This window comes from Episyrphus balteatus, chromosome 3 (genome assembly GCF_945859705.1).
Source record: "Episyrphus balteatus chromosome 3, idEpiBalt1.1, whole genome shotgun sequence".
Lineage (NCBI taxonomy): Eukaryota > Metazoa > Arthropoda > Insecta > Diptera > Syrphidae > Episyrphus > Episyrphus balteatus.
The window spans coordinates 129,039,997-129,063,065 of record NC_079136.1 but is presented as its reverse complement, the minus strand read 5'-3'; the positions used below and the strand labels follow the sequence as shown (position 1 = coordinate 129,063,065).

The window sequence follows — 23,069 nt, the reverse complement described above, 5'->3', positions numbered from 1 at the left end:
ATGTTTTCTATAAAAAAAATAAAACGTACGCCTTCATACTTCATTATTCTCCAATTTAATTGAATGACACTGTGGGATCGCCGGTTTGACCTCAGAAAGCGGCGGCGGCAAGCCTTATGGTATTGTATTGGATCATTTCTGAATTTTGGTATTTTGCTTGTACCACAAGCTCGTATTGCCTAGCTTTATTCATAATTCGCGGTCATATCACAAGGCTGTATAGTATTGTCTGTTTGAAGGGGTTTTCAGGTTCAGGCACCTAACGTCGGAAACTTAGCAGTAGTTATTGACTCTTTGACGAATAGGTAGTATTGCATATCTAAGCATTTTAAAGAACAAACTGTAAGTTTGGTATAAAAAAGGCTCTGGGAACTGGGGCACAGGTTTAATAAAGAAAACATGATTTAAGGGCAAGAAGTGACTTTTAACCTGTTCTTTAGGATGAATGAGTTAAAATATGTGTAAGAAGTGACAAAATTGGGCGAGCTCAATGTCTTCGTTTAGTAAAGCAGTAATAAAGACCAAAAGGAATTTCCAAAGAAATAACAAATCGTAAAAATTCTTACAAGAAAACTGTTAAAAATTCTGTTTTATTATAACTGCTTACTTACTTTTGTGATATGAATTTGTTACTATTAAAAAATTTTGGAAAATTTTCTTTCCAGTTCACTCAAATATTCATTTTGAAATGTATGATTGGTTTCAAATATGTATTTAAATATTATGAACACAAAAAAATAGTTTTACTTCATTGATTGTTTTCATTTATTTAATGGAAAAGGAAATGATATTATGAACTGAGAGGTTCTTACTTACTTTTCTGACTCGCTATGTAAATCCAAATTGTTAAGAATGTTGTCGCTTATGCAAATAAGACAGATAATGTTGGTACCTCCTTTTTTCGATAAATTTCTTTTCGGTTTAATGATGGTCCACCATGCAGTTGATAAATAATTTTTGATATCAAATCGATTTGCAAGGCTATTAGATTAGTCCACACACAAATTTGTGATTGCGTCCTGATTGCATTTACTTGTACTCTATTCAAAAACAAAATAAATTTCTTTTACTTTCTAACTATGAATAAAGAGTTTTTTTTTCTTTATTGTTTATTTATAATAAAACCAAGCACTCATTTAAGATTAAATCATTATAATTGTTTTTTTTTTTCTGTAAGTCATTAAAAAAAAATGTTCATCTACAGATTTCAGTTATATACTCAGCTTATTTGTTTATTATTTTTTCAAAATTCTTTTTTTATCGACTTTTTTTAATTTAAATTAAAATGTTTCATTTCGTTTGTGAAGGTAGTACTTGAGATTCAGTGCATAAAACAATATTATTATACACTGATGTTAACCAATTAACTTGATTGATTTTCTTCCTAATTTTTTTTTTTTTCAAGAACCTGAGCGTACTGCTAACTTAAATTTTAAATAGAAAACAGCAGTGAGTGTCAATATAAGTCAAATGAGGATTTTTGTTAAATATTTTTTTGTTTGGGAAAAAAAAAATTAACAAAACTTCCATCGGTTGCCGCACTCGTTGCACATGACAAATGTCGTCATAGGTTCATCAGCACTTCTCGTCTGCAATTGGTTATATGTACAATTGCGCTTCTTGCATTTGCCACACTTGAGTAGATCTGTCTTTGTGCCTTGCACTGTTGCCAATTGAGCATCGTGGATTGCCTCTTTAACAAATTTCTCACGGATCTTTTTCATCTCGTCACTGGCCATCTCTTCGGGCGTCATTTTGGCAAGTTGCTGAGCCGTGACAGCTCCACACAAGAAATTACTACGTAAGGTGGGATTTTTGGCGTCTTTCAAATTGGCCACACGAGACCTGACACGGTTCTTGTACTTCATGTCGGTATTCCGGAACTCGGCATGGATGGCTTCTTCCAGCTCTTCGGCGAGTTCTTCTGGTTCGCAACAACCCTCGGGGGTAGGGTCGACTTTTAAAGCATTTGCAAGCATTTCTCTGCACTTTAGTCGCACCGCATCGGTCATAGTTCCCGACGAAGTTGGGAATGTAGACTGCGACACTTTGGGTTTTTCCACTTCGGTCTTTTTGGGTTCCTCTTTCTTTTTGTCATTCTTTTTGCTGCTGCTAGAGCTTCCTGCGCTATTGCTTGACGATGATTTTGATGAGGATTTGCTGTTTGAATTTGAGTTGGAGTCTTTCGATGATGTGGTATTGGCTAAAAAGCGTTTCCAGTTTTTGATTAAAGTCTTTGCGAGGCTGATTACTTCTTCGTCCTTGCTACTTTTACGTAATTCGTTCACTGTCATACCGATACGAGTTTTTGTTAGGATTTCCAAATTGATACTGAGTTGTTGTAGGGCTTTTAACAAATCCAAAGCCTGTTCTTGCCCCTGAAAACAAAGCCGAATAGAGTTGCAATATAGTAGCACTATCAGTTTGTAAACAAAACACAAGCAAATGTTTATTTTGTGAAAAAAGACTTATTTTCTAAATTAAATTAACTATTTAACATATTTTCAATAAAAAGAAAGAAAAAACTTTTTTTTTTTTTGCTAACTTACCGAACCCTCATCATTGGATGTGATTTTACTCATTTTCTTTTGAATTTTAAATACTTCCTCTTCGACGCTCATTTTGAAATTGTTTCGATGGAATCTATAAAGTAGTTTATTTGTTTATGAGTTTTGTTAAATTATATTTAAGGCAATAAACATAGAAAAATTAGTAAAAAATGAAATATTTACCGCCTTGCAAGTGACGCCTCTCTAGATACGGAAAAATGGTGCCTGCGGAAAATATTTTTTTTTTTGTAGTTCACAAGTGTGAAGTTGGTGGTGGTTGGAAAAAACTAGAAGTTGACATTTGAAAATGAACGATGATTTAAGGCTGTGTTGATACTGATAAAATTGAATTGCAATTTTTTCAGCACGTGCAAATATTTTGCTCTTGAAAGTGAGATAGAGAAAAAGGTTGTGATTACAAAATTGCCGATTTTAAAAAAGTTGCGGGAATTGTAATTTTTTGTGTTGATCTTCTTTGGGCTCTTCCTACTGAGTGATAGCCTATTTTCAATAGAGCCCAATGAGGTCGCAAAATATGTCAGTTCAAATTTCAAGTTCATTTTTTTTTCCATACGATTTGACATTCGTAATGAGATAATTTTCGCAATTTTCTCTGTGAGTGAGAAGATAATTTCAAAAGCGTGAACGTGTCTTCAGAGAATATGTCTGCTTCAAGTTCAAGATGCACATAAGAGTAAAGGAGAAATCGATCTTTTCTTCTCCCTTGCTCTTATGTGCATCTCGAACTTTTGCGTCTTCGTGTAAAAGCAGACTATGTAATATGGAGTAGTTTGTGCAGTTCCAAATATGAAGCTTTTATAGGAGGCACAAATTTCGTTCATTTCGATGAGCTCCTGATCATTCATTAATTTTTTTCACCTGGGCTTAATTCAACAAAAAAAAACGCATTCAGGGCTAAGAAATTTACTTGTTAAATACAAGGACTATAATACAGCCCGACTGCATCTTTTTGCTGTCCATGGCCTCTGTTCTGTAACTTTATCACTGGCGACAAACGTATTTCAACGTTTCCTATCCTATCCGTTTTCTTTCATATATAAAGCAAAATTTCTTTTAAAGCAGAGTTTATAAATTTAAAAAAATTGAACGAAATTTCTTTTATTTTGATGAGATAAAATGGATTTTCAAGTCATTCAAATATTTTATCACCAGTGATAAAAGTTACAGAACATGGACACAGTTTATGCCGGGAAAAATAAAAAAACACACCTAATTCTCTCAGATCATACCTCAAAAGAGAGATGTTTCAATTTGCATTAACATGAACAACCCTAAAATAAAAACAAGCAAAATGTGAATTATTTTCCTGAACTCGAACTGTCATCCATATTTTCATCATCCATCCATTCATCTGAAACAAAATAGTTTTTCGCAAATCAAAAACCGACAAAAACAATGGCAGAATCTACAAATTCGGAAGATAAAAAACTCAATGAAATATTTCTAGATGGTTGGGATTTATATGAGGAATTAGAGAAAACATCTTTACCATTTTCAAGTGATGCATACCAAGTAAAATTTTAAGATATCATTCTCTACTTTTTGTGCATTTTTTTTTCATTTTGTGTTTCTAGGAAAAAGTTAAAAATTCCATTAAATCGTTTGAAGAAAGCACAAAAATTGTCAACCAAATAGGAATGTTTAGTCCAAACGAACTTATCGATGAAGTTCCAACCGAACATCTGCAATATCTCTTGCTTCCGTTTTTCTTGGCAAAATTGTCAACCAAACAGAGTGACTCGGATAGGGCTAGGCTGCTTGATCTGGCTGAAATCTATTACAAGTGAGTTTGTTGATTTTGAATTGCAACATAACTAACTTCTCATTAATCATAGTGATTTCCTACAACGGTGTTCTGAGTATGAACTCACAGAAGCGCCCAAGAAATCCGATAGTAATAATACAGTAGCAGAAAGCAATGGTAATAATGGACAAGACGAGTTGGCAAGTCTTCTCCGTGCCGCTCATTCAAGGAACGATAAAATTGCCCAGTTCCGCAAGAAGAAAGAACTGGATGAGCAAATCAAACTTCTCCACCATGCCGTACGCAACGAAAGCATCGATGATGAAGTTAAACGTGACTTCTTTATCAAATTCATAAACCGGAGTATCATTGAATCCAATGAAGAGCTAGACAGCTTGAAGTTGGAGAAGCAAATGGTGCAAATGCGAGCGGCACAAATTGCAAGCGGTCCATCTAAGAAAGTAAAAGCTCAAGCTCCTCCCAGACCACCAATGAAACCATTCATCATCACCCGGGATAACACACAAAAGGCAGTCTTTGGAATGGGCTATCCCAGTTTGCCGGTAATGACTGTGGGAGAGTTCTACCATCAGCGTGTTCACGAGGGTATCTTTCCGAATGAGGAACAAGTCCAGGAGATGAACAAACAACAGCATCTTGCGAGGACGGCCGATCCCAACGAAAAGGAGGACGAAGAAAAGGCAGCCAATGAGATTCTGGAAGAGAACGATGATCCAGAGTATCTACAGAGACAGCGCGGTATGGATGAGTACAAGGATGTAGTGCGTAGGGGCGATGGCAATCGCCATAATCGCAGCTAGGTTTAAAATTTCTTTTTTTTTTATTTAATCTCCACGATATATTTAATAAAATTATAAATATTTGTATAACAAAAACAATTTTTTAAATGCAAGCGCAATCTTTTTGAGCTTATGGCAAAAAAACAAAAACAATAACTCCATTCTTTAGACTCGTGTAGGTAGCATATCCTAAATATTGTTGCTTGATTTAAACCTGCATTATTAACTTTAACGGTATTTTATATATATTTCAGCTTGATATTGCTGCTTTGATAGCATCGACAATATCCTCGGGAAGGTCCAATGGTTTGTCACTGAGTGTGTTTGTTTCTTTACACATTATGTATATTTCATTGATTGTCGCCTTATTAGGATTGGTTAGATCTTCACTGCTAACCAAAGCTAAAGTTCCATTGGCCAATTCACTGAGGATTAGATTTATTGATGCTTCGTTCAAGCCTTCACTATCAGCAATCGAATCCATAGTTTCTGTTTCACATCCGTTTAGTAGTTCCTCCAATTCATCATCTAATTCTGTTTTCACGTTGACATCTGGTTTTTTATTGTTTTTCCTTCTGCGTTTCTCTTTTGGCTCGGAATCTTTTTTCTTCTCTTTGCGGGGTCGTTTGGAAAGTTTGGCTTTGGTTATGTTTTCATTTTGGTACGCATCCTCGCCCGATGTTAGGATACGTGATGCCTTACTCACAACATTCGACTGGAAGAGGAATAAGAACAAAGTAAAATTATTGAAAAATATTTTTAGTTGTAAATGTTTGTTTAATTTTTTATTGATGTAAATGAAAAAATAAGATCCCTGTGTACTGGGGGTCTATTACGTAATACGAAACGAGCGGCAAGTCAACGATACTGAAGTAAACGATAGTCACGACGAAGAGCGATTATGTAAAACGAGAAAGTCGTTTAGCCAAACTAAACCAAACCAAAAAAAAATTTTTTTGAGGCTCACATGAATTCTACCAGCAAACCTAATAATATTATGATAGCTAAACGAAAACGAAAGCTAAACGATAGGTAAATGGCAGTCGTAAAGATAAACGAGTATCGTTGAAGTAAAACGATTTTACAAAAAAGGGCCCCTGTTAACATTTCATGTGGCGAAAAAAAAATATCTCACAATATTAGCATGACTGATTTCCACGACAAGGATTAAGTTGATACCTAAAACCTGAATACTTTCATGTCTTGGAGTGCAGGAAATTCAAGGCAAGGTACATCCCATACAACGCTTTTTCGGTCTTCATTTTTACCACCTTGCAAACAAAATTATTTCGCAAGAAATAAGTGGATGGCTTCAAAAACACAAGAAACCTCGTAACTCCCAAAATCAAAACTTTACAGGAGAGACGAAAGAGTAGAGAGTCAACAGAGTACTTGGGGAGTAACGTGCTGAGCAAAATTTGAATTTAAGTCTATTTAGAGTTTTCGGAATGACTTCAAACTTTCTGGGTTACTCCACTGACATGCTTTCTAAAAAATGGTATTCAAAAGTCATTTTCGAAAAAAGATGAGTTACGACTTACGAGGTTTCCTTATGAGGCCGACGATATCATATTTTTTAAGTTATTTCAAATCAGGCTCAAGAATCTGCTAAACGACGAAAAAAAATGTTGTGATGGTTTCTTGGACTGGAAAACTTAATAAAACAAGATGCAGAAAACATAAAGCCTTGTTAACGTACTAATGCTATATGTCTTTTCTTTTTTTTTTTCCTATGATTAAATAAAGACAGCAATAGTCGAAACGTTAACGTATGATCGTAATCGTATGCTGTAATTTGACCCCTGTTTTCACTACAGCCTAAATAACCTAGTTGCTCGAATTAGCTCAGTTCGAGTTTCAAATGAAATATTAATGTCCTATTCGATTTGAAAATCGAATTGATATAATTTTCGAAATTATCTGCGCTAAAACCTAGTACGGTGATCGAACTAAATTTTAGCCGTGATAAAATTCCCATACAAGTTTTCGATAATTTGTATGGGATGCATTTTATTTGTATGGGAGCTAAAAATTAGAGCTTAGAGATAAAATTCCCATACAAGTTATCGATAACTTGTATGGGAATTTTATCTCGGCTAAAATTTAGCGCGAGCAGCGTACCAGGCTTTAAGCCTGGTACGCTGCTCGCGCTAAATTTCCCATACAAATTATCGAAAAATTTTATCTGAGCTAAAATGGATCCCATACAAGTTATCGATAACTTGTATGGGAATTTTATCTCGGCTAAAATTTAGCGCGAGCAGCGTACCAGGCTTTAACGGGAAAAAAAATATTTTTACTTTTGTATTTTTCCAAAAAGTTGCAAATGTACCTAATTAAAAACAAATTTAATTTCGTTCAAGATTTCGTTCGCTTCAGCAGCGTACTAGTAATAAATAAATACATTTTTAAAAATATATCCATCAAAATTTTCAAATTAAATTAAAATTAGAAAACAAACTAGAAAATCAAATTTTACATTAAAAAAAACTTGGCATCACTTAAAACCCAAGAAGAAGGTGCAAAGAAAAAATGCCAAAAAAGATGGCGTTCTGTCAGTTTACTTTCTGTCATTCCGCCTCATTTTCGATTTGTGTGCTTTGCTTCTTTGATCTTTCCCCGCAAAACTTTTGCAAATTAAAATTTGAAAGAAAAGTACTTGTATTTTATTAAAAAAATAATTAATATTACAAAAGAAAATCACTATACTAAATAAATATGTCTATCGGAGTACCAATTAAAGTTTTACACGAAGCTGAAGGCCACATTGTTACATGTGAAACAATCACCGGCGAAGTATACAGAGGAAAATTAATCGAAGCTGAGGATAACATGAATTGTCAACTAACCCAAATTACAGTCACCTATCGTGATGGACGCACAACAAATTTGGAAAACGTTTACATACGTGGATCAAAAATTCGTTTTTTGATACTTCCCGACATGTTAAAGAATGCACCAATGTTTAAGAAGCAGTCTGGCAAAGGCGGAACGGCTGGGAGAGGAAAATCCGCTATACTACGGGCGCAAGGTATATGTGAGTTTTTTATACTATAGCAGATTTTAGTATACTGAGTTTGATTGTTTTTCAGCTAGAGGAAGAGGTCGTGGAGGAGTCGGCGGGAGAGGCGCTCCGCCTTCTGGTCGTGGTTCTTGGCAAGGTGGCGCTCCATCAGCAGGAAGAGGCCGCGGAGGTTTATAAGAAAATAATTCAAATATTTTATATTTTAAGCTACCTTCTTATTTTATAACAAGAAAAAAAAAATAAAAACTAAAAATGAATTTGAGAAAGTAATTTGATTTTTTCTTTGATTGACGTGACAAAGTGGGAAAAATTAATTAAAAGTTTTTCTTGGTTAATTGGAGAAAAGAATGTAGACAAGAAGCAAACAAAGGAAAGACAAACTATTTCTTAAGAGAATGCGTTTCCTCCCGGTGGAGCTCACTTGGACTCATCAGTCGACTTAACGTGAGACACCTTGTCAATACGCAAATTTTGTTTATATTCAGCTCAACTTACATAGGAACCTAATGTGGACTTTATCCAGCAAGATTAAGATTTTAATCATCAAAACTGAAAAAAAAGGTTTTGCCCGTGGAGTGGCTAGTTAATAAAGAAGAAGATTGGTTTTATAATAAAATTCTATATACTACTGATACTACAATGCTTTTGAGGCATTTTATGTCAGCCTCTCAATTATAAGCGCAGAGCTTAACTTATCATTATTTATTTGTTGATTTAACGCATCACGTTATCGAGAAGATAACTAAACCGCAGTTCAGAACAATTTTTTTCGCCAATCCACTTCCTCATTTTCTCAAACCTACTCCAACGTTAAAGTATTTACTAACGCTGCTTTAACCGGTCTAGATTTAGTTTAAAGGAATAAAATCATTCTCTGTAAAAAGTACATCTGCTTGAAATTATAGCAGTATGAAAAATATAAGTCCTAATTAAAATGATCTTTTGGAATAGGTGGGTCTTATGGAGACCGACGAAAAGTATAACGAGTCACATCTAGCGTCTAGCCGGTAGCTGGTGGCAGACAGTTGTGACCCGTTTTATGGATGAAGAAATAAGCAAAGCACACTCATTTGATATCATGTTCTTTAAATACTTAAATGAAGACAAAATGCAGGCTTATTCTAAATACTAAAAGCATGTTTGTAAAAAAAAATAAAGCTTAAAAAAATTACCTTTTTAGTTTTCTTAGCTTCTTTTGATTTAATTTCCTTCCACAATCGTTCTTGTTCTTGACGTTCTCGATCCTCAGCATCTAATTGCTCCTTCAAATCTTCAATATTAAATGTCCCCGGATACAACAAGGCTTTGTTAATCAAATTCAAATTACAACGTTCCTCTTTCTTGAATTTCAATTTCAAATCTCGTCTATTACGATTCGGAAACAAAGTTAACATTAAAGAGAAATCCGTTCCCACAGTTTGCAGACATCTATAAAATTTAATTGTCTCATCGTGGTGCCAGTCTTTTGTGCGTTTAGTTCTCTTATAAAAACCTTCACCCCCAGTATTCTCATCGTGATATATCAAGCTGGTATTTGCTAAAACTTTCCTCGCTTCAACTTCAGCTGTTGTTTCAATTTCCAAACTCATTTCGTCAATCATAAGTTCACCGTTTGAACCAAGTTTCAATTGTGGCACTGGCATTGCAGATTCATTAACAATTGCAGCTTTTGAATCGACTCCCTTCACATCTTCGGAAAATTTTTCAGTTGTTTGTTCTGCTTTGGGTCTTTTTTCCATGGGATTTGTTGCTGGATTGTAGTAAATTAGATCAAACATTTTCAATGTTGACTTATCCGGAACTCCGCCATTGAATCGCATTTGAAACTCTTTCTTTAAAGATTTCTGCTCATCATTGGGATTTTTTCGTGATGATCCTCCACGAGACTCGGATATTGTTGAGCAACCTGATTCAGTACGTATTCGTCCTAGATTCCCGGCTGCTAGTTTTCTCATTAGGAAACTCCCCGATACATCCGATGATGTACTGTTTGAGCTTCTCTGACGAGTTGTGCCAACGGTGTCGTCTTCTGTGTGGGGTGAGGGTGAGGTAAGTATAAAACTATTACGTCTTTGGCCAAAAATTGGTGTTGGTCGAATTCTTTGGCGAGCCTTGGTCGGTGACATTGGGAATCCGGGTGACTTCTGTAAATCCATGTGGAGAATATTGTCTTCCAAATCAGAAGTAGCGCTCTCTTCTACTGGCTGGATGATGGGTGTGGGACGTTTGTAGTCTGGATTGAAGGGGTATTTAAAAGCATCTTCAAAGCTTTGCAAGGTTTTCCCAGAAGACTTTTGGACAATATCTGGACTTTCTATAAGAGTGGTTTCTGTTACAGTGTAAACGATTTGAGTGGAAGGTAGTAAGTATTGATTTGGCTCAGTAGGAACAACATTATCCACAGCCAAAGGAGCTGGCGACTTTGGTTGAATTGGATTAACGCAGTCGCCAACATTTTCTATTTCTGGGTAAGGTATTGTCTGAATAACTTCTGAAACTTCGGACAGAGTTGTACTCTCATTAATCAGACTTTCATTGATACCCTCTTGAGGTTTAGATGAACTCTCATTGTTAGTTGGTTCTTCGGAGAGAGATGTACTGTGATCAATCTGACTTTCGTTGACACTCTCTTGAGGTTTAGATAAACTTTCATTTTTAGTTGTTACTTCTACAGTATCATTTGATAAAAGTTTTTCCAATTTAATATCAGAAGGCTTGGGTTTTACATCAGACTCTTCCTCTTTGGGTTTGATTAATGGTGTTTCAGTAGTGGTTTTAGGTTTACGTTTCGAGGCTAAAGCCAAGTTGGCAGAGGCCTTTATTCGTGGCCGTCGTGTCGACATGATTAGTTTCTATCTTCAAAATTACCTAACGCAAGATAGTTTTTTGTTTTCATTAAAAAGGTAAATGAATATTAATGAAAATCTAATAGAATCTACCTTTAATGATAATTGTGATGAATATATTTGTCGCATTAAAGATATACAATTGTTTTTTTCAAATAAATGAATGATGCAAAAAATGCAATTTCTTGTGCACGTTGAAGATATTCAATTACTTTTACCTTATATGCAGGCAGACACTATACAGAGTGGACATCCATGAACCACGAGTGAATATTTTTGTTGTTTTTCCTTGTTTTGACATTTAGTATATAAGGCATTTGTTGGGTGAAAGTAAACATGAATAATGGCGAAAGAGGATAAAAAGAAATTATAAAAGTGATACCAAAATTGATTAGGTTCAGGCGAATTCAATTATTTAAAAGTCGGCTGTGGTTTAAGTTGAACCACATCTAGTTAGTTTTAAAAATTGAAGTTGAACCGAAGTCGATCTTCCAATGGCCAGTTGTACAGATATTTTATCCGTGGATCAGCAACTTTCATGCTTGAACCAAAGTTGACCCACATCTCATCCTCCGAAACCGGCGAGTTAAATTCCTGATCCGAGGCTGAACCATATGGTTTTTTTTAAAGCTTGGCCACACTGGAGGGTATGCGTTAGCGGTACGGGTAGCGGTGAGGGTAGTTGTATGAAAAAAATTCCAAACTGACACATCAACGTTCAGGTGTGGAATTTTTTTAGTACAAATATCGTTACCGCTATACCGCATACCCTCCGGTGTGGCCAAGCCTTTAAGCTCATCAAGATATAATTAAGCCCCTCCATAACCATTTATTGTTTGTAATTTGCCTTAAGAGCCATTATGAAACACTTTTCGCTACGCAAGCTTTTTCAGAGTCGCTGTTGCTTTCACAGGAAAAACGTCTTAGGGCCAGTTGTACACAAATATCTAATCCATGGATAAGGATATTTTATCTTCTGAAATCAAGCTCCGTAATAAAGTTAATTTCGAAACCAAGGCTAAACGACGTTTGTACAACTTTAATTTTGGCATCACTCGATACTGTCTTGACTTGACACCGAAATGACATCTCTTTTGCAAAATATATCGCTAGCTCAGTCGCTCTTTCTTTCACTTCCTTCCTTCTCCTTTCTTTCTTCTATATAAAAATGAAGTCTATTTTTCGTGCTGCATCACTTCGCCAAACTTGTTTCGCAAAGTCAACCAGCAGATTATTGAAACGAGATTACTTTGCATTTTTAATTAATAGAAATTCTGTCCTTAATAATTATTGTAAGTAAATAAAACAATTAAACTTTATCTATGTTAATTTATTAATCCTACTACTGACGATAGCAACTGATAAAAAATCACTAACAACTCAGGCCAACACTATGGTAGCGAATCAAACTTTTGACTATCCCGAAGCTCGCAAGGATGATTCCATTGAAGAAGATTTTCATGGAACAAAAGTATCTTATTATTATTGCAAAATTTAAGAAATATTAAACAAAATATATTATTTTAAAGGTTAAAGATGTATATCGTTGGTTAGAAGATCCAGATGCAAAAGAAACTCAAGCATATGTTGAGGCTCAGAATAAAATCAGTCAGCCTTTCTTAGAAAATTGCGAACAATGGCAAAAGATCAACAATAAGTTGACTAAACTTTGGAATTATCCAAAATATGGAGTTCCAGCTAAGCATGGAGATTTTTATTATTTTTATAAAAATTCCGGACTTCAAAATCAAAGGTAAGTTAAGTTGTACTTTCTACATTCTTTTTAACTAAATGAACACTTAAAAGTACATATCTACGAATAAAGGAAAGTTGTTTGTTCTTTGTTATGCCTACGTATTAATTTATTGACATTGCCTTTGATTTTTTTTTTTTATACAAAAATATGCATCGTATACAAAAATTCGGCACTGAGACGGTCGATGTTTTCCAATTCAATTCTAGTTAGAGTAATTTTTATTGATTTACAAAAGATATTAAACGAAGCGTAACCTCAGTACCTACTTATTATCGTAATAGGGTAGGCATTCATTATTCATTCTAATAAGTTTAGATAAAAACTGATAGCAGAGCTGTTATTATTTTATAGATATATAAATTTGTTTTTAAGTTTTTTTTATTTGTTATCATATCATTCATTTTAATTCCCTGCAAAATTAAAATCTAATTTACCCAAATGTAGGTATCCTATGGTTAATGTTATTAGTTTTTGTTGGTAAAAAATAACGATTTCAATGAGAACGAATTTATTCAAACATGATTATTAGTTTCGCATTTCATTTTTACATGACACATTTTATATTGAGTCCGTCAATTTTCAATAGTGGTGATAAAATATTCTCAAAAACTATAAAATACGGGAATGAGTTGTAAAATAAAATTTACGACTGGGTCGGACGTACCTACTTGTTCTTGCAGCTCAAAGCACTTTTATATTATTTAACTTGTAGATTATTATTATGTTTTGTGTTTAAAATCAAAAATAATTTATTACCAACTTGTCTAAATAATATATTCATTACGTCAGAGATGTTTAACCATAATATATGTTAAGAAATATAGAGGATATAAGACTGCAATCTTTTGGAAATGCAAGATCTCAAAACAGTCTGATTTATAAAGGGTTTAAACTTTTCAATGATCCACCAAATAATGTTAAACAACCTAAATAATATAAAAACCATTTTTTTATGGATTTCTCCATCGTCGAGATATTGGTTTTGATTAAAACCTCGAATTTTTTGACACGAAATCCATATGTACCTTCATTATCCACTCAAAGCGTGAGCTTTCAAGTGCATCTTGCGGTTAGAAGAACACAAGTGAAATGTCTTGAACTAATCTTCTTGGTAGAGTAGAACAAAAATTTCTTGTATTATAACAAGAAGTGCTTGCGTACCTTTAATTTTTTTTTAAACTGTGCATTATGAATCTATAAACAATGCAGTTCTAAAAAAAAAAACATTTCAATATTTGTTTGCTTATGTTTTTATATACCTAATTGAAGAATGAAAATAAATACATTGTTAATTAATATTTAAATTTTAGTGTCCTTTATCAGCAAGAAACTTTGTCCAGTGAGCCAAAAGTGTTCTTAGACCCAAACGGTCTATCAGCCGATGGTACAATTGCCCTCTCTCAAACTTCCTTCTCAGATGATGGTAAATATTTTGCTTATGGTCTAAGTGAGAGTGGTTCGGATTGGATAAAAATTAAGACCCGAGATGTGGCAACATCTAAAGATTTTGATGAAACACTTGAAAAAGTTAAATTTTCTTCCATAACTTGGACTAAAGACAATAGAGGATTTTTCTATGGTGTAAGTGGTTTATTCTTTTTTGTATTTAATAGAAAGAACTTATATTTAGATTTTTTTCTTTAACAGCGTTATCCCGATCAAGCTGGTAAAACTGATGGATCTGAGACACAACAAAATGAAAATCAAAAATTGTACTACCATCGAATTGGTGAGCCACAGGAAAAAGATGTCCTTGTTGTTGAATTTCCAGAACAACCATCATGGAGAATGTGAGAGTTGAAACTATTAAATTTTTAATAAATTTTATTTATTTTTTAAAATTTTCTTCAAAAACCCTAGAGGAGCTGAAGTATCGGATTGTGGAAAATATGTTCTTCTTATGATTGTAAAAGATTGCCGCGATAATATTGTTTACTATGCGGACTTGGAAAAAGCTGGCGAAATAAAATCAAAATTGGAAATTCATGAAATTGTTACAAAATTCGAATCCGATTATGATGTAGGGCTTGAAAGTTGAAAATTTGTATCGATTGATTTAAGTTTTTGTTTTATTTCTTTGTAGTTTATCACAAATACTGGTTCAAAAGTTTACTTGCGGACAAACAAAAATGCACCCAACTATCGAGTTATTACAATTGATTTGGAAAATCCAGCTGAGGAGAATTGGACAACATTAATACCTGTAATTTTATTAAAACAAATTATTATTTATTTTGATTGGCTTTTTATTATTGCGGAGTAATAATTTTCTTTTTAGGAACACGAAAAAGATGTTTTGGATAGAGTTATGTGTGTTGATGGAAATAAACTTCTACTGGAATACATTCGGGATGTAAAGGTTTGTGCTTTGTGATTATTTATTTATCTCTTTAAAATTTTTATTTATATTTGTATTCTTAATAAATTATAGAGTGTCCTTCAAGCACATTCCCTTGAAACAGGTGAACTGATACGTACATTCAATATTGACATAGGTACAATTGGAAGTATTTCTGGCGAAAAGAAATACTCAGAAATATTTTATTATTTCACATCATTTCTTACGCCTGGCAAAATCTATCAATTCGATTTTGCCAAACCGAACGAAGAACCAACTCTGTTTCGTGAAATAACTCTTAATCTTGAGGGTTTCAATAGCAATGACTATAAAGTCGAACAAGTATTTTATCCAAGCAAAGATGGAACAAAAGTTCCAATGTTTATTATAAGAAAAAATAAAGACACCGTCACACCACGTCCGTGCCTTCTTTATGGATATGGAGGATTTAACATTAGCATACAACCTTCGTTTGGAATTGTTGGCTTGATGTTTATTGATTCATTCGATGGAGTGCTAGCTTATCCAAATATTCGTGGTGGTGGAGAATACGGGGAGAAATGGCATAATAGTGGTCGTTTGTTGAACAAACAAAATGTATTTGATGATTTTCAAGCATCAGCCGAGTATTTGATAAAGAATAATTACACTAGCAAAGATCGTATTGTAATTCAGGGTGGTTCGAATGGAGGTCTGCTAGTTGGAGCTTGTATTAATCAACGCCCAGATTTATTTGCAGCAGCCGTTGCACAAGTTGGGTAAGTAAAAAGAGAAATAAAAAAAAAAGAATAAATTCATTTATAACATAAAGATCCTGAATCAAAAAGAATTTCAATCAATCGGTAACAGTTTAAAAAAAAAGCAAAGATGACTTTATGACCTTAACTCCTGAATTTTGTTCTTGTTGTTTGGTTAAAAATGGTTTACCTTTTAATTTAGGGTCATGGATATGTTGAGATTCCATAAATTCACAATTGGACATGCTTGGTGTTCGGACTATGGCAACCCATCTGAGAAGGAACACTTTGACAACCTCTTGAAGTATTCACCCCTTCACAATGTCCATACACCTAAGAACGGTAAGGCGCAATTATTTTCATGTTGTTCCCTTCAGTTACTATTTTTGTTTTTTTTTTTATTCATTCAGCAAATGAAGAATATCCTTCAACTTTAATTCAAACTGCTGATCACGATGATCGTGTTAGTCCATTGCATTCGTTGAAATTTGCTGCTGCTTTACAAGAAGCAGTAAAAAAATCCGATATCCAAAAGAAACCAATATTGCTTCGAGTTTACAGTAAGGCAGGTCATGGGGCTGGAAAACCCACAACAAAACGCATTGAAGAAGCCACAGATATACTGACTTTTATGTACAAAAGCTTGAACGTTGACACAATCAACGTGTGAGCTAAAATAGTTAACATTTTTATAAAAATATAAATAAAATTTAAATTCATTAGCATAGCATTTCTGCCATATTGCAATAAAAATATTTCTTTTTTTTTTAAATATTAATATTTTTATTATTATTATTATAAAACAAAGAAAAAAAATCTCGTGTTATATTAATAAAACAATCAATGCTTTAAAATTAAATGTTTTTTTTTTTTTGTAGCAGATTTGTTTTGTTTGTTTGTTTAAGGGCCACTTTCACTTGGCGTACAATTAGAAAGAACGTTCATTAATTACGACATTTACGTCGTAGCAAGGGGCCTTTTAAAAGCTTTCGGAATATTTATTTACTGATTAGTACTTAAAGCTGCTCTGAACTATTTTTTCAATATAGAAAAAGTAGTTCAAGGTAGTTTTAAGTACAAAGCAGTAGATAAATGTTCCTAAAGGAACGCATCTAAATTCAGGATAGAAATGATAATTTTCAAAACCTAGAAAAATGCAAAAATATTAAATGACATGAAAAATCTGGACAAAAACTGTGTAACTATTTATTTGTATGCTTCTTATATCTAAAAACATAGATACTTTAACTCAACATAACACTTAACATAAAAAAGACTAAACCTAAACTTTAACTATTATCGTTATGCATATCACCTATCAATGGCAGTGATGCTCGCAAATCTTTCAATTCTGGCACTTTTGTATAACTACTAGCTTTTCCAGCCGCTTCCATTGCTGCCAATTCAACGGGATGTGATTTTTTCTTGTGACTCCTACAATTGGATCCATTGGCAAAGGTTCGATCACAAAAGTCACAAGTATATGGTTTAAGCCCTGTGTGCAAAATTAGATGGGTTTTTAATGCTTTAGCACGTTTGTATTCGTTGCCACAATAATCACACTTGAAACGCTTCTCATCCGAGTGTATTACCATGTGCATGTTTAGTGTCGGCTTTGAATTCAATCGAATCCCGCATATTGTACAAATGTATGATGTTGTACTATGTGTATCTTCATGGTACTGAAATTTAATTAAAAATAAACAAAACAGGTAAACCTCTGAATACCTATTTTAAAAACAGAAAAAATAAGTAATATTTTTTACCTTAAGTCGAAGTTTGTTTTTGAAACATTTCTCACATTGTTTACATTTAAAGGGTCGATCTTCTACATGGACTAGCTTGTGTTCATCAAGCTTTGGCAGAGATTTGCATATTTTTCCGCATTCTTCGCAAATAAAAGGAGACTTAATTCGTGGAACTCTTGTTGAGAGTCCATGTTGTTTTCTTAAATGGCGTTTCATACTGTTTAGATTTGCAAATGTCTTTTTGCATTCTGAACATTTGATGGGAATAGTTGTATTCTGTTGTGTCTCTCGAGCTCTAGTTCGTCTGATTTTATTTGGTGTTTCAGTGAGTTCCTTGGTTTCGGAATCCGACTTGAGCTTGCCATTGTTATTTATGGATTCATCTTTATCTAAACCAATTGGCTGATTACAGCAATCTTCTTCGTTATCAAACCCATCTGAAAAATCTTCCAAAGTGGTTTCAACTTTTATATTTGAAGGTTCAAACAAATCAACCATCTCATTGGGAGGGTCTTGCAATATATTTGTTTGTTTGTCATCAATTTTATCAATTGCATTGATATCAATCAACTTCCGGTCAAACTCATCATCATCGAGTTTGTATTGGACTTTGAGTTGTTTTAAATCTAGTTCATCTTTTTTGTTACTATTTAATATTTCTAAAAACATTGACTGGACCCTTGATACCTTATTGCCAAATGCTATGATTCCCTTGACTCTTTCATGGCAATTTAAACAGATCATGCTACTCAAGTTACTTGCTTCTGATATCTTAAAAAAAAAATGACGATACAAATAGTTTTTGGCAAATATTTGTATGTATATTGTTGTAAAGTTTTAACAAAGCTTACATTTATGGAGAATAAGTTCTTTAATTCATCAGGGAAATTAGTTTCAGATCGGAAGAGATTGATGTCGATATTGGTTGAGCCTTCGTAGGCACAGAGTCGACACCACAATTTCCAATTATTTACCATAGTTGAAAGTGATTACAAAATTAAACAATTTTAGGAAGTTGCTTTAAGAAAAGCAAACCACCAGAATTAATTTGATGATATTTAAGGAACAATTATTTAGTTGAGAGCAATTTAAAGTACCTATTTAAAAAATTCTTTTATTTTCATTTTGGAAAAAATTGTTTATTTTAATTTGCAAGAGTAAAAGGCAAAACGTCAAAACTAGAATTTCCAACACTATCTTTAGTTTATAGTAAGGAAACTTCGTTAAATCAAATAAAGACGTGTTCATCTATTTGTTAAACTGGGTATGTCGTGAATAAAATTTTCTCTGGGAATATTTCCCTTTTTCAAAAATGGGAATGAAAAGATAATTAAAAATTTGCTCTCGAAATCTTTTTAACTGTCATTTGGCTATTTGGGCCAGTAATGGAATTAACGGTTTTTTTCGAAAAAAAAAACACCAAATATTTCATTGGGGTACCATTTTTAACCCAGTTTTTGTGGTACTTATTCTGATTTTCATAATTTCTTTTAAAAAAAGAAAGATAATTTTGTAGACTCTTAAGATTCTTTATTCTTATACTAAAACAAACGTTTTCACAAAACTTGAAAAAATTAACAAAATTTATATCTGTTATGATTACCTTTATGAGATGCACTTGAAAAAGTGAAATCTCTTCTATTTTTCCAACTCATTTCAAAATTCTATCTCCAATCATTTTAAAATTCTTTCTTCCATAAAAAAAAAAAAAATGAAGGTATAACTACAACGGCCACTTTTTGCAAAGTGGAAAAATTACAAATAAAAAAAAAATATCTAAGAAAAAATGTCTATGAATTAAATAAAGCAAAATTTATGAGCTAAGAAATTATGATTTTGACCGAAATTCTTTGAATTTGATAGGATTCAAAAATCAAAAAAATTCATTCAAAAATCTTACCGCAATTGATAAAAATTAATAGCGGTGCACACTTTAACCTTTCTTATACATTTTTTTTTGTAGGTAGGTACCGGAGATGTTTCAATTTTTCTGTACATAAGATACTTACAATTTATTGCATACAATAAACAAACAATAATTCAATAAGCTTAATATGTTTGTATTTTTTCTTAATCTTAAAATTATATTTCAAACTAATTCTATTAACCTTTTGTATACAAAAATTAACAAATTGTAATAAATAAAAACAAGAATTCTCTTTGTTTTGATTTCAAGAGGATATAAAAGTTATACGTCGAGAAGTTCATTAAAACCGAAGTTCAGTAAAACTGACTTTACATTTGTATTCCATATTAAGAAACAGCAAAACAACTATAATTTCTTTAGAATAGTCAAAACTTCGAATTGAATTTAAAAAGGAAATTTAATCCTCACAACTTTGGCCAATTGTTATGTTTTAATCCAAAGTGGGAACAAAGTATCACTTTAAAATGTATACATTTTACATTCAAAGAAACTATCCACAAATTTGTATGCCATATTCCAACATTAAAATCAAAACTCAAGATAACTTACAAAATTCATCATTACTTCCTTAATTATAATAATCTATTCAGCTTAGAACGTAGATGAAATTAAATTTTAGCAATGGTGCAAAATTCTTAATTTCGTTTTGAATTCTTTCAAAAGGCGAACATGGGCGAAAACACTGATTTTATTTTTTCATTCACATGAGAGATATATTCAGCCCTATCGTGAGTTTCAGAATCCTAAACTTTAGTTTCTCACCATACCACGGGTCACACTAATACTACAACTGTTAATAAATAATGACCCGCAGAAAACATAAGATAGACAGTCAAAAGTTGGCCCGGGCCAGCGACTATCTTAATTCGCTGAGTGTGACCAGTGTATAACTACGTACTAAGCTTCAATTATTAAAGAAAAACCTCTAACTCATTGGCAGTTGTCCATAACCCATATTGTTATGTACAAACTCCGACTTTTGTCTTTGATTATTCAGGATGATTTGTTGTTCTTTTGTCGTCCTCAGCTGCGACAGCTGATTATCACTTCTCAATGAATCCGTATCATTGGTTATTGACACAATACTCACAGTCGATCCAAACTCCTGACCTAGACCGACCAGAGTGTCCGTAGTGTCTTGTATTAAAACCGATTTATAAGAAGTTCTAAAAAAGAAGTCATATAACTAATCAACCTAGAGGTTCAAAGAAGGTTTTCTGTAAACTTACACAGCTCGAAGTTTTTCCAATTTGGGAATGTTGGGATTTGTGACCTTTGTTCCGGCAGCCTCCATCGCTGCCAATTCAATGGGATGTGTTTTCTTCTTGTGAGTGCGACAATTCGACCCATTGGCAAAGGTTTTGTCACAGAAATTGCATGTGTATGGCTTGAGACCTGTATGAAGGATGAGATGATTCTTCAAGGCTTTCGCACGTTTGAACTCATTGCCGCAGTAATCGCACTTGTGCCTCTTTTGGTCAGAGTGAACTAACATGTGCATTTTAAGTGTACGTCGTGTGTTGAGCTGCAATCCACATGAGGTGCAAATATAGTTGGTCTCATTGTGGGTGTCCAAGTGTGTCTGTAAAGGAAGTAATTATAAATTCAAGAAGACACTAACTGATTCCGGACTAACTTTTAATCTGGATTTATTTTTAAAACTTTTCTCGCAATATCGACACTTGAAGGGCGTCTCCTCGGTGTGTGTCAATTTGTGCTCTTTAAGGGCCCCAAATGTCTTGCAACCCTTTCCACATTCCTCACAGATAAATGGCTTCTCGCCGGAGTGAACCGTCCGAATGTGGCTTTGTACCCCGTTTATTTTTGTGAACTGCTTATCACAATATGGACAAGGAATCTTGTGTTTCTCTTCGGGAGGAAGATGGCTAAGTTCGTGGGTCTGATAGGCTTTTTGGGTGGAAAAGCCTTTGCTACATTTCGAACAGGAATATGGCAGTGGGTCAACTGAGACGCCATGCTCTTCCTGATTGTGATTAGCAAACTTTGAATACGAATAGAAATGCTTTTGACATGAAGAACAAGAGAATGTCTCGAGTTCGATTCTCGGTCGACCTCGCTTTAAACCCTTTGGCGGTATTTCTTCTTTTTCATCTTCATTCTCAGATTTTTGAGTTACGGAAAGGCTATTATTGGAGGCAACATCTTGATCTGGTTGGGGATCATCGTTATGCCACTCGTCATCGTCGAGATTATTTGCGTCATCATCAAGTTCGTAATCTTCGGATTTGATATGTGGTTGATCCAATACCTCCTCGTCGATGTACTCGATTTCTTCGAGATCGATCATTTGTTCAGGGGAATCTCTTGACTCTATTATTGGTTCCTGTGTGGGACTGTTCGAAAAGAGTTTCAATTCTAATTCAATGTCACCAAGTTCATGAAGTTCATATTGAGCCTTCAATTGGTCAGGATCAATAACTTCATGGAGATTGCTGAAAAGTTCGGCAAACATTGCTTGAACTTTGGATGTTCTCTGAATGAAGTTAATAAAATTCGTGACAAATTGATGGCATTGAGGACAAATGGTTTGAGGCCATTCGTCGAGTTTTATCTAAAAGCAAATGACAAGTTAAAAAAAAATTTCATTGGGGAACAAAAGGAAGAGACAACTAACATCGATTGAAAAGAATTTAGTGATTGTATCAAGATAGTCTGGTTCGAGTTCATTACCCAGATGAAAACTGATATGAGTGTTGGCTTGGTCTTCCCGGGCACATAGACGACACCAGCTTTTCCAAGAAGGGACCATAGCAATGGCAATCAAAAATGTTTGTCAATCTGTTAACTGTTGGTGTCCACAAGATGCAAGTATCCATCCAAGAGTTTAAAACAATTTTAATAAAGATAACTTAGCTCTTTGTTGGATACAAATTTATGATTTTAGGGTAATTTTGCAGAAAAAATAAAGAAATATAGGTAATTTGCTTTGGTTTTTTGTTTTGATTTTTTCATTACCCTGTTTGGGAAAATGTCAAAATTAATTTTTTAGAAAAGGTTGGCTGTTCTGTTTTTATTGTCTTATAAAGCTGAAATAGAAGAAAATTATTTTCGAACATTGATTTAGAAAATCTACTACAAATATTATTTTGAGTATCAGTACTGCCAGATGAATAGTATTTTCGGAACATTTGGAAGCATGCATTTTTGTTTAACTTTAAGGCCTAGTACATACTTGTGTAGCAAGTAGTGAATCCATACAAACACATGTGAAGTGAATGAATGGGAATCTCTCCGAGGCTCGAGAGAACAAATAAAATCCAGCCAGTTTTTTATGGCAAACGATTTTTCCTACCATTCACTTTTTAATCGCTTCATCCTCAGAAAAAAATCATTGGTTTAAAGCCTAGTACGCAGCTGAAGCAAAACAAAACTTTTAATACAAAAATTGCTTAACCAAATCTTGAACGAAAAAATTCGTTATGCTTTTCATTTTTCAGTACGCAGCTCTAAAGATAAATTGGATAAATTCTATACTCGATGATATTTTTTTTCGTTAACATTTTTCGTTAAAGCCTTGTACGCTGCTGATGCGAAACGAGAAATCCCATACAAATACA

General features: G+C 33.6%; 6 protein-coding genes across 7 annotated transcripts in view; 3 read left to right on the top strand and 3 right to left on the bottom strand.

Moving 5' to 3' along the window:
• Nucleotides 1-1,205: 1,205 nt before the first annotated feature.
• The window catches only part of LOC129913734 (transcription elongation factor S-II), a 409,451-nt gene continuing 387,587 nt past the window's right edge, over nucleotides 1,206-23,069 (bottom strand). The window contains exons 2-3 of the mRNA XM_055992551.1: nucleotides 2,550-2,634; nucleotides 1,206-2,378 (exon numbers count right to left, since the gene is read on the bottom strand). Of these exons, the coding sequence (XP_055848526.1) occupies nucleotides 1,515-2,378; nucleotides 2,550-2,621 (936 nt within the window). The 5' untranslated portion in view covers nucleotides 2,622-2,634 and the 3' untranslated portion in view covers nucleotides 1,206-1,514. The remainder of the gene's footprint in view (nucleotides 2,379-2,549; nucleotides 2,635-23,069) is intronic.
• On the top strand, nucleotides 3,881-5,204 carry LOC129913733 (immunoglobulin-binding protein 1). The gene is made up of 3 exons (XM_055992550.1): nucleotides 3,881-4,082; nucleotides 4,145-4,353; nucleotides 4,406-5,204. Exons 1-3 carry the CDS (start codon nucleotides 3,966-3,968, stop codon nucleotides 5,133-5,135), a joined length of 1,056 nt encoding a protein of 351 aa, XP_055848525.1. The 5' UTR covers nucleotides 3,881-3,965; the 3' UTR covers nucleotides 5,136-5,204.
• LOC129915234 (uncharacterized) lies at nucleotides 5,157-22,475 on the bottom strand. The gene is made up of 10 exons (XM_055994714.1): nucleotides 22,127-22,475; nucleotides 21,128-22,063; nucleotides 20,721-21,073; nucleotides 20,422-20,657; nucleotides 18,416-18,495; nucleotides 17,583-18,335; nucleotides 17,132-17,498; nucleotides 14,896-14,942; nucleotides 9,312-10,991; nucleotides 5,157-5,829 (listed from the first exon to the last, which is right to left on the bottom strand). The coding sequence occupies exons 1-10, from the start codon at nucleotides 22,259-22,261 to the stop codon at nucleotides 5,365-5,367; spliced, it is 5,052 nt and encodes a 1,683-aa protein (XP_055850689.1). The 5' UTR covers nucleotides 22,262-22,475; the 3' UTR covers nucleotides 5,157-5,364.
• On the top strand, nucleotides 7,673-8,409 carry LOC129913741 (small nuclear ribonucleoprotein Sm D3). 2 transcript variants are annotated; one of them, XM_055992563.1, is made up of 2 exons: nucleotides 7,673-8,145; nucleotides 8,207-8,409. In XM_055992563.1, the coding sequence occupies exons 1-2, from the start codon at nucleotides 7,833-7,835 to the stop codon at nucleotides 8,314-8,316; spliced, it is 423 nt and encodes a 140-aa protein (XP_055848538.1). In that variant the 5' UTR covers nucleotides 7,673-7,832; the 3' UTR covers nucleotides 8,317-8,409. The 2 variants fall into 2 exon arrangements, with proteins under 2 accessions (XP_055848538.1, XP_055848537.1); XM_055992562.1 differs by having other exon boundaries at nucleotides 7,673-8,151.
• On the top strand, nucleotides 12,125-16,588 carry LOC129913722 (prolyl endopeptidase). Its single transcript, XM_055992530.1, has 11 exons — nucleotides 12,125-12,277; nucleotides 12,341-12,456; nucleotides 12,515-12,738; nucleotides 14,052-14,322; nucleotides 14,389-14,531; nucleotides 14,602-14,761; nucleotides 14,825-14,944; nucleotides 15,020-15,100; nucleotides 15,173-15,837; nucleotides 16,019-16,158; nucleotides 16,227-16,588. The coding sequence occupies exons 1-11, from the start codon at nucleotides 12,154-12,156 to the stop codon at nucleotides 16,484-16,486; spliced, it is 2,304 nt and encodes a 767-aa protein (XP_055848505.1). The 5' UTR covers nucleotides 12,125-12,153; the 3' UTR covers nucleotides 16,487-16,588.
• LOC129913731 (zinc finger protein weckle-like) lies at nucleotides 16,982-18,679 on the bottom strand. Its single transcript, XM_055992544.1, has 3 exons — nucleotides 18,416-18,679; nucleotides 17,583-18,335; nucleotides 16,982-17,498 (listed from the first exon to the last, which is right to left on the bottom strand). The coding sequence occupies exons 1-3, from the start codon at nucleotides 18,539-18,541 to the stop codon at nucleotides 17,106-17,108; spliced, it is 1,272 nt and encodes a 423-aa protein (XP_055848519.1). The 5' UTR covers nucleotides 18,542-18,679; the 3' UTR covers nucleotides 16,982-17,105.

Bases quoted from the DNA above. Each gene is read 5' to 3' on its own strand.
- LOC129913733 (XM_055992550.1), top strand. From the start codon at position 3,966: ATGGCAGAATCTACAAATTCGGAAGATAAAAAACTCAATGAAATATTT. The intron at 4,083-4,144 runs GTAAAATTTTAA...TTGTGTTTCTAG, and splicing joins TTTCAAGTGATGCATACCAA to GAAAAAGTTAAAAATTCCAT. The intron at 4,354-4,405 runs GTGAGTTTGTTG...CATTAATCATAG, and splicing joins CTGGCTGAAATCTATTACAA to TGATTTCCTACAACGGTGTT.
- LOC129913741 (XM_055992562.1), top strand. From the start codon at position 7,833: ATGTCTATCGGAGTACCAATTAAAGTTTTACACGAAGCTGAAGGCCAC. The intron at 8,152-8,206 runs GTGAGTTTTTTA...ATTGTTTTTCAG, and splicing joins ACTACGGGCGCAAGGTATAT to CTAGAGGAAGAGGTCGTGGA.
- LOC129913722 (XM_055992530.1), top strand. From the start codon at position 12,154: ATGAAGTCTATTTTTCGTGCTGCATCACTTCGCCAAACTTGTTTCGCA. The intron at 14,762-14,824 runs GTAGGGCTTGAA...ATTTCTTTGTAG, and splicing joins AATTCGAATCCGATTATGAT to TTTATCACAAATACTGGTTC. The intron at 16,159-16,226 runs GTAAGGCGCAAT...TTATTCATTCAG, and splicing joins TGTCCATACACCTAAGAACG to CAAATGAAGAATATCCTTCA.
- LOC129913731 (XM_055992544.1), bottom strand. From the start codon at position 18,541: ATGGTAAATAATTGGAAATTGTGGTGTCGACTCTGTGCCTACGAAGGC. The intron at 18,336-18,415 runs GTAAGCTTTGTT...TTTTTTTTTAAG, and splicing joins AGAACTTATTCTCCATAAAT to ATATCAGAAGCAAGTAACTT. The intron at 17,499-17,582 runs GTAAAAAATATT...ATTAAATTTCAG, and splicing joins AAAACAAACTTCGACTTAAG to TACCATGAAGATACACATAG.
- LOC129915234 (XM_055994714.1), bottom strand. From the start codon at position 22,261: ATGGTCCCTTCTTGGAAAAGCTGGTGTCGTCTATGTGCCCGGGAAGAC. The intron at 20,658-20,720 runs GTAAGTTTACAG...CTTCTTTTTTAG, and splicing joins TTGGAAAAACTTCGAGCTGT to AACTTCTTATAAATCGGTTT. The intron at 18,496-20,421 runs GTTAGAGGTTTT...GTGCCTACGAAG, and splicing joins TTATGGACAACTGCCAATGA to GCTCAACCAATATCGACATC.